Below are 16747 nucleotides of genomic sequence, written 5' to 3' on the forward strand. Positions count from 1 at the left end.
TTCTTTCCCTTTGCGTGCCGTCACGTTAGCTGATTGAGGCTAATTAGCTCGTGTTTTGTTGTTTATGTTGTTTGTGGTCCTGCAGGTTTATTCTCTCACACAAGCAACCTGGTTGCCATGGAGATGCCAGCTTATGCTCATTAGCATTAAAGGAGAGGAAAGGATGTCGTTAACGTTTGTCTTTTGCCGTTTTGGACCAAACTTATGAAGAATTAATGAAAAAAAAAAGTGACTAATTTAAGTTTTCGTTGCTTTAATGTTCTGATGCTAACATGTTAGCAACCTGCCGTCAGCTTCTCTTTCTTTTTTTTCTAAAATTAGACGCAGAAGTTCCTCGTTCTAAACGCCGCTGCGCACGCCGCTGCGCACGCCGCTGCGCACGCCGCTGCGCACGCCGCTGCGCACGCCGCTGCGCACGCCGCCCACACACGCCGCCCACACACGCTTTGAGTTACCAGAGAACTTGTAGTGAGACCAGAGCGACGCTATTGAGGAACAGAGCGTCCATGTTTCCGCCGTCCTGCTTGAAGATCGTCGATAATTCAACAATAAGTGAGCTGAGGCGGCGCGTCGTACCTGAGTCCTCGGCGTCCTGGTCCTCAATCAGACCCTCCGGCACCCCCATCTCCAGGCACTTCTTACTGTGGGCCTTGGACTTCATGTGCTTGGTCAGGTTCCCTGGAAGGGAGGGAGGAGAACGGTCAGGAGGTCTCCTGGTGGGCAGAGCGGGAACAGCAGCACTCGGGGACTTTATGTAAGAGTAAGCAATCTTTGTGCAGGGTGAGTAACTGATGGAGACATTCTGAAGTGAACGTGGGCTGCTGACACCGAGTACTGTTCTGCTGCGTCGCGTGGGAAGAACGGTTCCTTCAAGAACGGTGAATCACTGCTGCAGGAAGGTCTTTCATCTCATGGTGAAGAGGGAAACTATCACTTCAGTGAAACAACAGCTTCATGTGCATTCTTACCTCTTTTTGTTCGATTCGAAGGATATTCGAGAAATCACAAAGACAAAAGACACGTTGGAAATACCCAGTGTCCTACAAGTCTATCAAACCCTTGTGCCGTTGGTAACACATGTTGGAAGTCAGACCATCAAGGGCCAATGGAAAAATAAGAATATCGTGGAAAATGTATATTTAACTTTTGTTTAAAAAGAAGTAAAATGTCAGTATTCTATATTTTGTGATGCATCATTTTCTTGACTTATAAACTAAAATGATGGGAAGTAAAACAACGAAAAGCGTTAAAAGATTTGAATGGTTTGATTTAGAAAATAGGAAACTTCTACTTTTCTAATGTATGATGTGATTTCACCAACACTTCCAGAACGACACTCGGCAACGATTTCAAGTGAAACAGCAAAACCTTTGTTGCGTTTTGGGTTTCCAGTTATACAACAGCGGCGCTCTGAGCCAATGAAAACACAACTTTTTGAAAACTGCTCCCAAGGTGGAACTTTTTGAAAATACTTGGTTTCGTTGCCGTGTAAAAGTAAAACCTGTGCAGCAGCAGCGTTTCAGAAAAGTTTCCACAGACAAGGAACGTTTTTGAATAGTTCCACCTTGAGAGCAGTTTTCAGAAAAGTTGTGTTTTCAGTGGCTCTGAGCGGAAACCCAAAACACTACAATAGTTTTCAGTTTCACTGGAAAACGTTCTGCAGACGGACGACCTCTGACCTTTGGTCTTGAAGGAGAAGTTGCAGTGGACGCAGTGGTACGGCCGGACGTCGGAGTGCGTGCGGATGTGTTTACGTAGCATGCTAGGCTTCTTGCAGCGAATGCCACACTCCTCGCAGATGTATTTCCCCCGTCCACGCCCGCGTACGTACACGTACTCCTCGTTGGATTTGTACCTGTGGGTTTCGGACGCATGTGAGAAAAGGATTTTAAAAAACCATCTAAAGCAAAGCAAGTGTCCAATAAAACCACTCCAACTGTTTTGGATCGTACCCGCCGTCGAATATTTTCACCCTCCTCGGTTCCGTCGCAGAAGCCAAATCCTTTTCCGAGTCATTGCTCGCTGAGGCTTCAGGTTGCGTTGTACTTGTTTTTTCCACTGGTGCAGACTTCTGGGTAACTGGCAGCTGCAGAAGGAAGAAGCAGGTGAAGTTATTGGTCTGAACGAAGCAGAAACACCTTCCCTGACAGTCGCATCTTACCCTGGCCATCACGTCTTTCAGCTTGCCCGAGTAAGACAAGATGTCTGACTTCCCGCTGGTCTTTATGGCTGAGGTGTAGTGGACCTTCTTGGAGCTCAGTTTGGAGTCAAACAGAGACATGACCACCTTGGTGGGCAGTCCCAGGGGGTTTGGGTTGTTGGGGCTGACCGTCCATGTACTGTAGGCAGAAGTCTTCAGGTCGGCCTGTGGAGCATGAAGAGGCTTCCTCTTCATCAGGAAGCACCAGGTGAAAGTGGTGGCGGTCTTCAGGCTGGGGAAAGACAGGCGGTGGCTGTCCTTGGTGTTCACCACAGACACAGACGTGGTCAGCTTCACCTGGCCACCGTGGAAACTGGAGGGTCTGATTGGGGATTTGGACGGGGTCCACCTCTGCTCCTCGGCTTTCTCCTGAGGCTTCAGAGTGTTATTGGCTGGCAGCAACGTGCCGTGGCGTCCAGATGTTGTATTCAGAACAGAACCAACCTCCTCTTGGATGACGGTGGTTATGTCTTTTTCCAGGCCAGCAGCATCAGGCGACATGGGTTTAACATCATCAGTGGCCTCGGAGTCCTTCTCCCCATCTGATTTGACTTCTGGCAGAGGTGGAGCCTCAGTTTCTATTGGACTGTCCACCGGCTCGGTCGTACAAACCTGCCTCACAAGCATGAGCTTTCGTTGCCTGGTCACCTCTGACATCTTTGAGTTGAGATAGTTGACGGAGCGGCCGTCAGTCAGGCAGGCCACGCCGTGCTCATCCTTGGCTCTTTTTTGGTGCTTCTCCATGTAAATGTCCAGGCTGTTTGCTGGAGACAACATTCGTTTACTGGAAGCAGTGGGCTCTTGCTGTGGACACAGTGTGACTGAGGCCAGTTTCTGTGTGCAGTGTAAAGGTGATGCTTGTTCTGAAGATTGAGTATTACTGCTTCCTGTCTGAGTCCAGTCCTTCTTTGCCATTTGTACGGCGTGAGCGTCGCTCTCAACACTCTGACTGGACGACAGGCTGATTTTGTTTGACATGGAGGACGCAGGGTGCATCTGCTCATGGGTTATCAGGATTTGTGGCAGTGGTATTGGACCTGCTTGGGTCCGATCAAATGGATCTCTTTGTTGGTCACCAGACAAAACAACAGTCTGTGTCTTAATGTCAGAGGCCTGTTGGGTGGGCTGAGCAACGTACACATTCTGGATCACTTCTGATGATTTTGACACGCTCAGAACTGTATTGGCAATAGGTATTGTTAAAACTGGCAAGGCTATCCGAGTTCCCTGTGTGCTGGAGAAGGAAAATGTTTGGCTGGCTCTCAGGACGGGACACTGCAGTTGGTATTTGGGCACAAAGCTTTTCTTCTCTTCAGAATCAGTTGGTTTGTTTTGGACATTATCACGACAAACTAAGATCTGACTGAGCGGTTGTTGAATCTTTTGGCAGATTGGAACCCTTGATGTTTGATGCCAAGGGTGTGGAAGGCCATGAACCTGAGGCTGTTGAGTCGGGCTACCCAAATTAATGCTTTGTACCATTTGTTCATTCTTTTGCAAAGGTTGCTCTCCAGTGTGCAGGACGAAAGGCTGAGCGGCAGTGTGTTTATTGGCAATGTGGATCTGCTGAGATCTGTTCGGAGGAAACGAGCTAACATTTGAAATTAGAGGTTTATCCAGAGGTACCATAGCTTTCCGGAGAGGCTGCTGACTCTCTGGGCCAATCTTTAAAGACATCTGTCGAACCAAAGGCCCCCGTCTCCTTTCAATCAGTGGCACTTGAGGACCTTGAAAAGGTTTTCCACTTTTTGTCTGACCACCAGGCGACAGCGATCGGCTGGGTGACACATTGCCACAGTCAAAGGACTTGCTACGATAGTCGCATGAAATCTCAACAGAGGGCTGGGTACAAGTGATCTGTTCGGACGCAGCACGCCTCATCATGCCAGGCACGCCAAGAGTGTTGAAGGCTGCTGCCGAACATTGAGCTTCAGGAACGCTGCTAACGCACTCCGCTCGAGAGGGACTTTCCGACCTGGATGGCTCATCTCTTTCAAAGGAGGCTGAGATGCTGGAACAGCGAGAAAGGCTACTGTCCCTGCTGAGGCTTCGCGAGAGGCTGGACTCAAAACTGGATTCCCCTGAAGAGTGGTCCATTTGTGCCAGCCGGATTCTTTTCTTCTTAGGGGGCAGCTTCTCTGCTGGTAATTTGGACAAGCTCTCGCTCCTCTGAGGCCAGCTGAACTGATCGGAAGGCTTATCTGCCGCCTCTGAAGTTTGTGTTTCGTGCTCTCTGTCAGAATCCTCCGTCACCAAAATCTCGGGAACTTGGATGTTGTTCTGACGGACGAGGCGAGACTGATGAACAGGAGTACAGTTTGCACCAACCACTGCCACCGTGCTGTTACTGCCCTGCTCCTTCCTTGGTGTTCCATACTCGGCAGTCTTGGGTTTGGATATGGTTTCGTGATAGTTGTCAGCTGAGACTGCTGGTACATCTGTTTTGGGTTTGTTCAGGGAATCCTTCTCGATGTTGTCAACAGGAGAGACCCTGTCCAGAGACTCTGTCTCAAAGGAATTGGGTCTACTGAGAGAGTTGGTGTGTCTGATGACTGACGTACCACTGCCTTGCCTTTGCAACTCTCCTTTATTGGAGGTGCTGATCTGGGTCTCTCGTATTGGCGACAGTCTGGAATCTAAAGTATTAATACCTCTTGCTATTGCAAGCTGAATTTGAGGTAGCTTTGACTGGCTGTTTTTGGGCTGTACATCCACTAGCAGTGCGTGCTGAGAAAACGTCCTATTTGGCAAACCTGCAGGTAGCTCAAAACTAACGGAACAAGGTGGAATGATGTCAGTTGGAGATTGATCATCCTCATCACCAACGCTTTTCTTTTTCCTTCTCTTTCTGAGTGACGTCTGATGGTCGAGAACGGTTGAACCTGGAGTCGACCTCGCAACAAAGGGCTGCTGTACATTTACATGAAAAACATCTTGATCTGTTTCTTTAGCAGGCATGGGCTTGTTTTTGGGACCATGAAGCTCAGAGCAATAAAACTTCTTGTGTGTTTCAAAATTCTCTAACTTTCTGTACCGGTTCCGACAGGTTTCACACTCGTACATCGTGCCCTTGTTCTGCTGGGGTTTTCTGTTTCTGTCCTGACTGTGTTCAAAAGATCTGCTTCTTTGCATCAGTTCTGTGGCGCTGCTTGGATCATGGTAACCTTCATCCATGGAGCGGACTGTTGGGAGGCCGTGCCCCTCGCTAGTGGAGAAGTCCTCCACTGCTGCTTGTCTGACTAAAGTTCGTGAATGAATCGCAGGGTTCGGGGTGGAAGGGGCTGATGAAAATACATCATCGTTCAGTGAACTAATTTTCTCATCAAATGACTGACAAATTCGGTATGGGAGGGGGGTGACATTGAGTGGAAGAGCTGAGTGCCCCGCTGTCGTAGGCATAGAATTACTCCGTGTTATTGGCAAACAATCCATTGGTGGGTATTGGGGGGGTACAGAGAGAAGTAAGACTGGCTTTGACTTATCTGTGGGAGTGAACGGGGATTTGGGGATATCTGAACTGGAGCTGGACCTTCTTCCCATTGGTTTCAGGTCGAACTGAAAAGAGTCTTTGAAAATGTATGATTTCGGGGAATCTATGCTACCTTTCCTGGAGAGAGACGTTCTCCTGGGCTTCACACTGTCCAACTGCTTGTTGTCAACGACCGCCTCGTTATCAGATATCAACTTTGAAATCCGTTCTTCCAGCGAGCGTGCGCTGGCTTCTAACGGCGGACGCATCTGACCCTCAGTGACCCGTGACCTTTGCTCAGCTGCTACATGCATGACTGTGGCAACAACAGGAGGGACGCTGGGAGGAGCACTCTTCACCACTTCAACGTCGACTGGCGGCGTAATCTTGACAAAGGGGCTCGGTGGACTCATGGCCTGATCAGCACTTTCAGACCGTGAGAAGTAGCCAGAGTCTGTGCTTCCCAAACTGCGAGGACTGAGCAGACACTTGGGCTGCTGCTGCTGAGAGAAGTCTGTTGCCTGCTGCCGCTGAAGCTGAGCGTGTCCACCTAATAGTGGAGACTTGCAGTGGTGGTCCTCATCTTCACTCACAGTGTCCAGGGAGGGGTGCGTACCGTCCACCTCCTTCAGAGATGACAAGACCGTGACGTTTGATCTCAGGTTCGCCGTCTGAAACTCTCTTTGCCGTTGTGCGGCGGCTTGTTCAGGTGCAGCGCCGGTAACTCTGGGACTGTCCGCCCTCAGAGGGGAGACATTAACTGGATACACGACAACTTTTGGAAGTGCAGCCGTCACTTTAGGCTCATGAGCTTTCTGACTCGAAGACGATTTGACCGATTCAAACGCAGCTGATAGATCTGCTTCCATGTGGCCTCCCTGGGTTGTGCCTGCGCTCTGTAAACTACTTTCAGACAAAGCCGCCACGCTGCTCTGAGATGAGTCGGGGTCGAGGTCTGCAGTGCTGCCCTCCTCATCACTCTCTCCACTCTCCTCGCCTTCTGAGTGTGTCCCCAGGTTTTTGTCAGATTCTTGAGACAGCGATCCGCCTCCAGATTCAGAGCGTGCGATAAGCCCCAGTTTTATAGCGTGAGCATGTGATTTCTTGTGCTTGTACAAGTTACTCTTGGTCTTAAAAGAAAAACCACAAGTAACGCAGGGATATGGTCTTTCTCCTGTGTGAGACCTGATGTGTTTGAGTAGCACGCTGGGTTTTGCACATGCTCGGTTGCAGTATTCACAAACATACTTTCCTGGCTTCTTAGACTTTTGGTCCTTGGAGACCTGTTCAGCACCAAAGTTCATAACCGTGGTCATTTGAACCTGATTGGTTCCCGGTGTAACGGGGACCTGGATTGTGCTGGGAACGCTGGCCGAGAGGGACTGGCATGTGTGCACGACGGGAGGTTGGCTTTGTGGCAGCGTGGTGGAGCCTGAGGGAACGGGTGCATGCGTGATGGTGGAGGGTCCCGTATTAAAGTTCATGTGCAAGCTGGGCTTTTCTGGATTGGAACCGAGGGACATAAACTGTGGCACAGCGAGCGGAGCGGTCCTCTGTGTGGGCGTCTGCACGGTACCGGGCAGCGGCGCCGCAATGCCAATGAAGTTGCCCTGTTTGTCGATGTAGTAGGTCTGCATGTGGGAGGGTTGGGTCGGCAGACCGACGTTGACCGCTGGCACCGCCGTTACGTCGCCACTACAGTGAGTATGGAGGCTGACGGATGGTTTAGCAGCACTCGTGGCCAGTGAGGAGTTTCTCTTCTCAGCCAGAGTACTGAAGTCCGGCTCCATGGCCTTGAGGAGAACATCCAGTGGAGCGCTGCTCTGGTACCGATCTCCCTCGAAGCTGGGCTCTCCACTCCGGCTCTCTTTGGACTCCGTCACTTCAGGAGGAGTCGACGAGCTTCGCTCGGCATCGGCACGCTCAACAGACGGCGGGCGAGAAGATGTTTCCTCCTGCTTCAACCTCTCAGCACCGGGGGGAAACGAGGCCTTCTCAGAAGAAGCTGCAGCTGGTTTTTCATTCTGGTCACTTTTCCCACTGGAGGGGTTGTGTGATGGGCTGTTGGAGGAGGAGCAGGACGCCGCCGTTTGCTTGGACGACGCTCCCGAGGTTTTCAGCTGCAGCGGCTTCTTCACTGGAGACTTGGGGATTTTCTTGAGCTGATTCTCTGCAACAACCTTTTTCCTCTTCAGGCCTTTTATGTTGTTTGCATTTCTCCGGCAGCTGTCGGAGATCCCTGCAGAGCCAGAGAGAGAGAGAGCCAGAGAGAGAGAGAGAGAGAGAGAGAGAGAGCCAGAGAGAGAGAGAGAGAGAGAGAGAGAGAGAGAGAGAGAGAGAGAGAGAGACAGCAATGAGAAGCAGGAAAGTTTCTACCGCAATAACCGCTTGTTAAAAACTTTGCTCCACCATAAAAACAAAGCATGGACGTCCCTACTGGAATAGAAACCTTTTAAACACATTTGTTTATAAATATAAGATTTATTGCTGAGAAATGTACTTCCAAAGTAAATAATTTATTGTGGTAAAGTTCATCAAGTCAAAGTCCCTTTATTGGCTGTGACTCGTCTCTCAATCAAAAAGTTGAAGGTTCGTTTTCCCATCTCCACCTGTCGAGGTAACCTTGAGCAAGACACTGAACCCCAAACTGCTCCCAGTGAATGGACCGAGCGCCTTGCATGGCCGCCGCCACCTCCGTTGGTGTGTGAATGTGTGTGTGAATGTGTGTGTGAATGTGTGTGTGAATACTGTTTGTCAGATTTTCCTCCTCCTATTCAAAAAACTACATAAACATTTGTTACAGGACAAATCTGCCAAGTTCTTTCACTTGTATTTACTTTTTTCCAGCAGGATCTTTCTTAGGACTTTTGTTTGGAAACATCTCCTTCAGTGTTTATTGATCGTATTGTGAGTAATATCGCGAAGGCCCACACTTCCTTACTTAAGTAAACAGTCATTTCTTTCAATTCTTCTCTTCTTCCCTTGATAATCAGTATGTTTAACAGCCCAACCTGCAGGTTTGCATGATTCAGAACGGCAGCAGTGTTGTGAAGACGCCGCCCAGCAGACAGCGGAGTCCTGTAATCCTGCAGCCAGCGCTCGCAGCGCTTTCTGAGGACACGTTGTGTAAGAGCAGCGCTGCCTTGTCACAGTTTCCTGGCCGGTGTGAGTATTTCCCAGGATGAGATCAGGTTCCTCCAAAGCCCGTGGCATAATTAGATTGAGGAACGCCTTGTCTTTACGTAAGTTAATCCATTCTGGATGCAAACAGGGCTGAGCGGCTTTGGGAGGCACAGTCAGCCTGAGACGATTTCTAAAACTAACCAGTTTATTTTAAAACGATGTTTGGCTTTCTCGTTCATAGTACTACTTAATTACTACTTTTGAAATGTATAAATTTCACTCAATTAGCTTAATTAGATAAAACCTCCTCTCCCAGAATGAGACGGGGAAATGAAACCTTTAGGAGGCGGTGTTAGTGGTCGATGATCGTCTCTAATACGTTGTCAAAACCTTTGTGGAGGAAATTCCTCTTTACAATCAGACAAACTGGTATTTCCTGTATTTATATTTGGTAGAACATAACCTGGTCTGTTGGCATCTTAGCTTCAAGGAAACTCCAGAAGATTCCTGAGGAATCGTGTCTCAAGATCACTTGATCTGGATCCACTCTGGAAAAACCCTCTACCATCAGTTTCAGTCAAATGTTGAGATGTTGTCTGGAGCTGCCGAGATGCCATCTTTGATATCCCAGAATCCTTTGCTGCAGCTTTCCTAAGACGACGTCAGTTAGAAAATATAAACAGTTTGATGGATACAAACTCTGGTTTGTTTGTAAACATCTGGACTTTGATGTGATGGATTTGGAAAGTGCAGGTTGGGACTGAGAGGAAATGAGTGGAGACGCTCTGGTTTTGGTGTTCGGGTTTATTCTCTGTGCAGAAGGGAGACCGTCTGGAGGAGGAGCTCTGGAATATTCTGCTAGAGGGACTTTAAATATCTAAAGAAAAGTAGAAATAATCAGAATATGAATCATTAGATGAGTGATGTGGAGGATTTCTAACCTTTCATGGAGCCTTTGGGGTCTTTCAGCTCCTTCTGCGCCTCCTCGATTTTATCTGGGAACACAAACAGAGTGAAGTGTGATGTGCAGTCATCACACACACACACACACACACACACACACACACACACACACACACACACACACACACACACACACACACACACACACACACACACACACACACACACACACACACACACACACACACACACACACACACACACACACACACACGGTGTTTACTGATGATATGCTGTTATATACAGTATTTCAGTCTAGTTCTCATTATGTTGGTGTTTTATTACGATATTAATGAGGCTGATTTTTCTCGGTACTTTCTCCCATGCTGAGTATTTTCTGAGTCTTTTGTTGACGGTAAACATCAGATTAACCTCGTTTTGTGTCTCCGCTGACCAGAGGACAACACCCCAGAGAGACGTGTTTTCCTCTGGACTCACCAGGCGATGCCGGGAACACTCTGAAGAGGTCACCGGATTATGTCATTGTGTGTGTGTGTGTGTGTGTGTGTGTGTGTGTGTGTGTGTGTGTGTGTGTGCGCTACTCCAGTCACACCCTTCTCCATCGCACGCTCTTTTCTTTCTTTCTTCATCCCAGGCACACGCCACACATTACATAATGCGTCCCCACCCCTGCGCGCCGTGAAGCAAAACAAAGGCGCCCAGCCAGCAGAAGCACAGCAACCCAGGCACACACAGTGTGTGTGTGTGTGTGTGTGTGTGTGTGTGTGTGTGTGTGTGTGTGTGTGTGTTTTCCAGGTCTATTTACAAAGAAATCATCATGGCATTCCTCAGGGTTCCATCCTGCAGGCTGCGTTCACCGTCTAACGTTCCCGTTACGATTTCAAGTGCATCTGTTTACACGACAACGGTGCTCGGGGCTCCCAAGGTGGAACTTTTAGAAAAGGCTTCATCTCCATGGAAACAAGGGAAACGCTGGTCCTGGTCACCGCGGACGGAGTAACTATCCGTGGTGCACATGCTCAGTAGAGACAATCAGAATGATGTTTACAGAACATCGGGTTACTAACTCTTTTATTTAAACATTTCTTACCCCGAACATCTGGGATTGGATTCATAAATCTGAACAAGCACTTTGAAAAGCGCCTCATGCAGTCTTTTTTGAAGTTTAATGTAAGTAAACGTAGTTTTAGTTATTTAAAAGTTCCGTCATTGAAGTACCAACAGGACTTCATTCCAATTGTAGTAAAATCTAAAATATTTGCTCAAAATCTGCACATTGAGCTTTTTTGGAACGGTTGTTGAGCAACGGACATGAAACATTTGGTATCAAACACAGTTTGACTGATAACGGACCGCAGCGTTGAACCAGACTGATGACAGCAAACATCAGTGGTTTGTGTTCGGAAGGAGGCCGGAGCGTAAACTACATCAGATTCCTCTTCTTACGAGAGACGCCCATGAAGTCCAGAACAGGAACTAGTGGAAAGAGACGGATCACCACCAGAAAAATAAACCTTTCCCCTCAGAACCAGCAGGGAGTCATTACAGCATCGCTCCCATTTCCTTGGTCACCGCCTCCGGTGGCTCCGGCAGGTGTGACGACACAGTCGGAGATCTGTGGGATTCTCCGGTAACCACGGGGAAACGGCGAAAATGGAACCGGCTGATGAAAGCCAGAACGCGGCGCGGAACATGACCGCCGAATCCCAACGTGGCCAGAGAAAACCCGCAAAGCCCCACTTAGAGCCAAACCGTTTACGAGTGCGGTTTGAAACCAAAATCCTGAGCAGCACATGCTGCAGACCAGTCGCACTGTAAATCTTTAACTATCCAGCCTGTAAACATTAAGGGCCTCACATGGAGCAAACATTCAGTCAGTCCCACCACCTTCAGTCAAAATAACAAACGTCCATCTTAAATCTCTTTATCCAACCGGTGAAGGTAACGGGCAGCTCAACAGTCCCTCGCAGGAAACACTCAGAAAGTCTCCAGTCAGCCGCACACTCATGTTGAAGGATTCGTACCTGCACACGGGGAACATGGAAACGCTCCAAACCCACTGTGGTCGCTGCAGCCAGCCGCTTGACTAAATCCTACAAAAAGTAAGGTTCCCTTAACGTTATGAACATGAGGTAATGAGGAGGGATACACCTGGTGCTTCCTTTGTGGTCATGGTAACAGCAGGGCTACGTTTATATCCAGATGTTCACCTCCTCCTCCTCCTCCTCCTCCTCCTGTTCTCCTCCTCCTCCTGGTCTGGTCGGTCCAGAAACCTTCAGTATTCTAAGTTTCTAGCTCCTCCTTGATTTTCCTCATTTGAATATTGGATCATAGGAGCTACATTCAGAATCTGCTGTGTCTGTGTGAGCTGGACTGGCTCCGCCCACACATGCCCATCTTGGGAAGAGGAGGAAGTACTTCCTCTCGTGGTGCCATGTGCCAGAGCAGAGCTGCCTAATAGTGGGAGGAGTCAAAGGGAGGGCCTACCTTGATTGGGATTGGCTAAACCCCCGATGACACTATATAGGGTTTGATTTCTGATTGGCTGCTTGGAGCAACACACTTTTTAAAACCTGAAACAAGCCAGGGACAGAGAGGACAGACTGTCTTCACTTCTGGGACGTCAGTCCAGGTATGGGGACGAGTAGTACTGCTGGAGAACCTTTAGGAAGTGGGTTTAACAGAACATGAGCCTTTAAAGAACCGTCGAATTAGGAGAACTTTGATGTGATGGTCCACTGTCCGATCAGTACGATCGTTCCTGAGTGTCAGTGTGTGTTTACATTGTTTCTCTAGAACATCAGCGCACCTTAACGACAGAAAACTCAACGAGTGTTGAGGTTAGAGTCTCCTGATGCAGCTCAGCCTGAAGACGATGGAGCGTCTCGGAGCAGAATCGACCCGTGATGCAGATGGAGGCTCGTCCTCCGACTCGTGCAGGGAGGGGCCGAGTGGGCGGGCGCATGTCAATTAGGCAGGAGTTTGTGGGTGAAGGAGTCGTTCTCCTCGCTGCTCGCTGTCATGACAACCGTGAATCTTTAATGCCCCCCCCCCCCCCCCCCCCCCCCATGACGTTGGAGCACCTTGCAGCCCACTGCTCTCTCTGCTCTGTAACGAGTGGGAAATGTGATTACTGAGCCCAGAGGCCGCCGAGGTGACGTCATGTGATGGGAAAGCGTGAGCCCCCACTGCTGCCTATCAACGCCGAGGGAGGGGGGCATCGTCACGGCGAACGTGGCCTTGATCCCTGCAGGGGGCCGCTCTGCCTGTTCGCTGGCTCCCCGACCTCCACCCACCTCAGCCATAGTCTGACGCCGCCATGTTTGACTTCAGGAGGACAGATTCACAACGTTCATGTGCCAGACGGGCGTAGCGCCTCCTGTTAGCACGTTAGCATCAAGAACCGAAGTCCTCAACAAGCCTGAACACTTCAACTGGACCAGGACTGAACTGATCTGAGGAGGAGGAGGAGGAGGAGGAGGAGGAGGGAGACGCCATAACATAGGAGAGGAGGAAGAAGAGAGGCTCAGCTGGTTGAAGATGATGAGATGGGAGTTGGCAGCTGCCTTCTTCCTCACCGAGCCGATGATTATGTAATCCAGCACACACACACACACACACACACACACACACACACACACACACACACACACACACACACACACACACACACACACACACACACACACACACACACACACACACACACACACACACACACACACACACACACACACACACACACACACGTAGATAAAAAATAGACTGTAGATGATGAGTCGTCAGTTCTTCAATCAGTCAAAGGAAAAATATTTAAGAATTAATTATGAATAATCTTTTCAACAGAAACATGTTTTTATCTTCTTTCAAACTGAAAATGTATGAGGTGTGACAACAAACAATTTTTAAATAGTAAAATCAATTTTAGTTTGCTAATGCTAAGCTAATGTGGCTACATGCTAATGTGACTTAGATGAATTATTATTAAGGAGCTTTTCACAGCGTAAACAAGAGTTTAGTGAAATAGTAATGCTCCGAGTAATGCTAAGGCTAAACATGGCGACAGCAGCAATACAATGTTTATCTAATATTGCTAATGCTAATATAATCTACAGGCTAACGCTAATCTTACTCAATGTCAGACATCTTGTTGCTATGAGCATTAAACTCGTCTTCACAGGAGACGACAGGTTTGGATAACAGATGGAAGAAGACACCCGTTTCAGCTAATGCTAATGCTATCAGTTGCAAGAGCGTCACAGCAACTTTTGCCAAAGGCAAAGCTAACAGTGGAGGCAAGACATTTTCTAAAAGGAATAATTATTTGGAGTCTGAAACGCTAACAACAGCTACCACAGACACACGCTAATGCTAATGCTAGTTCCAGTAGGGTGAAGTTAGTTCAGCATTAATGAGGCTCCTTCTCCAGTAAACAGGAGTTAAGCGTGACAGTGACGTGTTGGCTCCGTGTGGAGGAAGCACACGGTCGTATGAGCTCAGCTCCGGAGGAAGTGAGCTGGTGTCTTGGTCGCGTGGCGTTCTGCCGCCGTCAGCAGCTGACCCCGCCACTCAGTGTTCATGAGGGTTCCCGTCAGCGTCTGACGCATCCTTTCTGCTGGCAGAGCGGCGGCCAGCGCAGAGCGGCGGCCAGCGCAGAGCGGCGGCCTCCGGGGAGGAGAACCGACCCGAGAGCGATGATGCAGCGCCGAGGATTCCCCCGACACGGTCCCACGGTCCCGTTCCCCAGCAGCCCATCATCATCAGCCGTCTCTGCCACACGTTAACTCACTGCTTCACAGCCAATCAGCACCAACGATGGAGGATCAAAGCTCGTTGGCCACGTCAACTTATTAACCATTTCTGAGAAAACCAACACTGGAATCAGATTGGCTGTTGAGTTCATAATATTTAAGAACTAGTTTCTCGTTTCTGACCTAAAATATTTCATTATTTTTAACCAGCAAGTTTTCCAAGGTATCTCCATACCAAAGAAGTTCTACTCAGTTCTGATTTTCTTTTTACAGTCACCCACTGAAACTAGAGTTTCATTTATGGACAGAAAAGCAGAAGCTGCAGCAGGATGGATGAGAGCCTGAGAGAAGCAGTGAGAGCAGAGAGGATTGGACGGCTTGTAAAAACCGTGGTTATAAAAGGAAGCAGAGGCACGTCCTGCTCTCTGTGCAGCCTGCAGATCAGCTGCTGACTGCTAAACATCCCACGACTCGGAGGCAACATCGCACGGGGGGCGGCGTTTACCCGCCACTGCTAATGTGAGGAAACAATGGCAGTGAAGCAGATCGGAGCTAAAACTCCACTTTAACTGAAGCGTTGGGCTGTCATAACGTGTCACTGTGAGAAGCAGCCGACACACACACACACACACACACACACACACACACACACACACACACACACACACACACACACACACACACACACACACACACACACACACACACACACACACACACACACACACACACACACACACACACACACACACACACACACACACACACACACACACACACACACACACACGAGTGTGCTGAGACGCTGATTTACTCCTCAGAGTTATCTCTTAATATATTGACGATGATGAGAGACGAAGGTTTCGCTCTGTCCGCCCAATAATTCATGATGGAGCTGCAAACAGCCAGTCAACAGATGAAATATTGATCACACCTTCCCTCCTGCACACAGACAAAGGCAGCGGTGGATCTGCAGCGCCGCTGCCCCCGCAGGAAGCTGGAGGTGGAAGAAGCAGCAGACGGGAGGCCGCTGATTATTGGGACTGTGTGGGCACCCGGTGAAAAATTGATATAACGAAGAATCTACTGTGTGTGTGTGTGTGTGTGTGTGTGTGTGTGTGTGTGTGTGTGTGTGTGTGTGTGTGTGTGTGTGTGTGTGTGTGTGTGTGTGTGTGTGTGTGTGTGTGTGTGTGTGTGTGTGTGTGTGTGAGAATCAAGTAACAAATCCAGATATTCTCCAATTCTCAATGTTTATCATCTACTTCTGCCTCGTCATGAACTGATCAGTGACAGTTTGGAAGACATCAGGAGAGTTATTCATCCAGCAAAGGGTTAAAGGTGATACAAGTCAGATTCTTGAAGGTAAAATCTAGATAACCTCAAATAATCAGCAAAATGAGATAAAACAACAGTTACGATGTCACGACAAAAACCATTACGTTTTGTTCTGCCGAAGTCGTCAGGTTCACCAACCTGCCGCAGCCTGTTTACTACTGCAGTACCCTTTTCAACCACAAGGTGGTGTAATGAGTCGCTTAAAGAAGCAGCAGGACCAGGACATCTTTTTCACAACGTTGCCATGAAACATGAAACTTTTCTGAAATGCAAATGCAAAACAATACGTTGTCACTTGAACCATGTAAACCATGTAAACCATGTAAACCATGTAAACCATGTAAGCCATGTAAACCATGTAAACCATGTAAGCCATGTAAACCATGTAAGCCATGTAAACCATGTAAACCATGTAAACCATGTAAACCATGTAAACCATGTAAACCATGTAAGCCATGTAAACCATGTAAGCGAGGCCCGTGTCCGTCGAGGATTGAAAAGTTCCTCAAGTGTATGTTTACTGCTCGATCCCGCTCAGCTCCACATGCAGCCACTGTTCTGTGAGAACTCCCAGCTGAGCTGAGCTTTTCAGTTCGGATTCCTGTCGGCGTTTGAGCCTAACACTCCAGGACAAGACGTGAAACAGTCATTGAAATTCAGCAGCCGGCCCGCCACTGTACACAAACACTCACTTCATTCTGTGCAGAGGCCAAAAGGAAAACAGGAAGTAAAAACAAGCCGCCCGTCAGACTGCATCCAGTCAGCGTCTCCAGTTCCCCTCTGGCCTGCGAGGCCTGTGACACAGCGAGCGACGCCTCGGCCGTCCTCGTGCACAGGAAGCACATTTCATTTGTTTCGACCAGAAAACGAATTCATCAGTGAGCTTCAGACGAGAAGGGGTCACTCCTGGATCAGGATGGAAGGGTTTGTTGTTTCAAGGAGCTG

General features: G+C 48.7%; 1 protein-coding gene across 1 annotated transcript in view; it reads right to left on the bottom strand.

Annotated features, from left to right (window-relative positions):
* The window catches only part of hivep1 (HIVEP zinc finger 1), a 46051-nt gene that overhangs the window by 3484 nt on the left and 25820 nt on the right, over window positions 1–16747 (bottom strand). Inside the window, 5 exon segments of the mRNA XM_080484815.1 lie at window positions 577–678; window positions 1680–1855; window positions 1953–2086; window positions 2162–7908; window positions 9734–9787. Of these exon segments, the coding sequence (XP_080340941.1) occupies window positions 577–678; window positions 1680–1855; window positions 1953–2086; window positions 2162–7908; window positions 9734–9787 (6213 nt within the window).

This window comes from Lipophrys pholis (assembly GCF_963383615.2).
Source record: "Lipophrys pholis genome assembly, chromosome: 17".
NCBI classification, from domain to species: Eukaryota; Metazoa; Chordata; class Actinopteri; order Blenniiformes; family Blenniidae; genus Lipophrys; species Lipophrys pholis.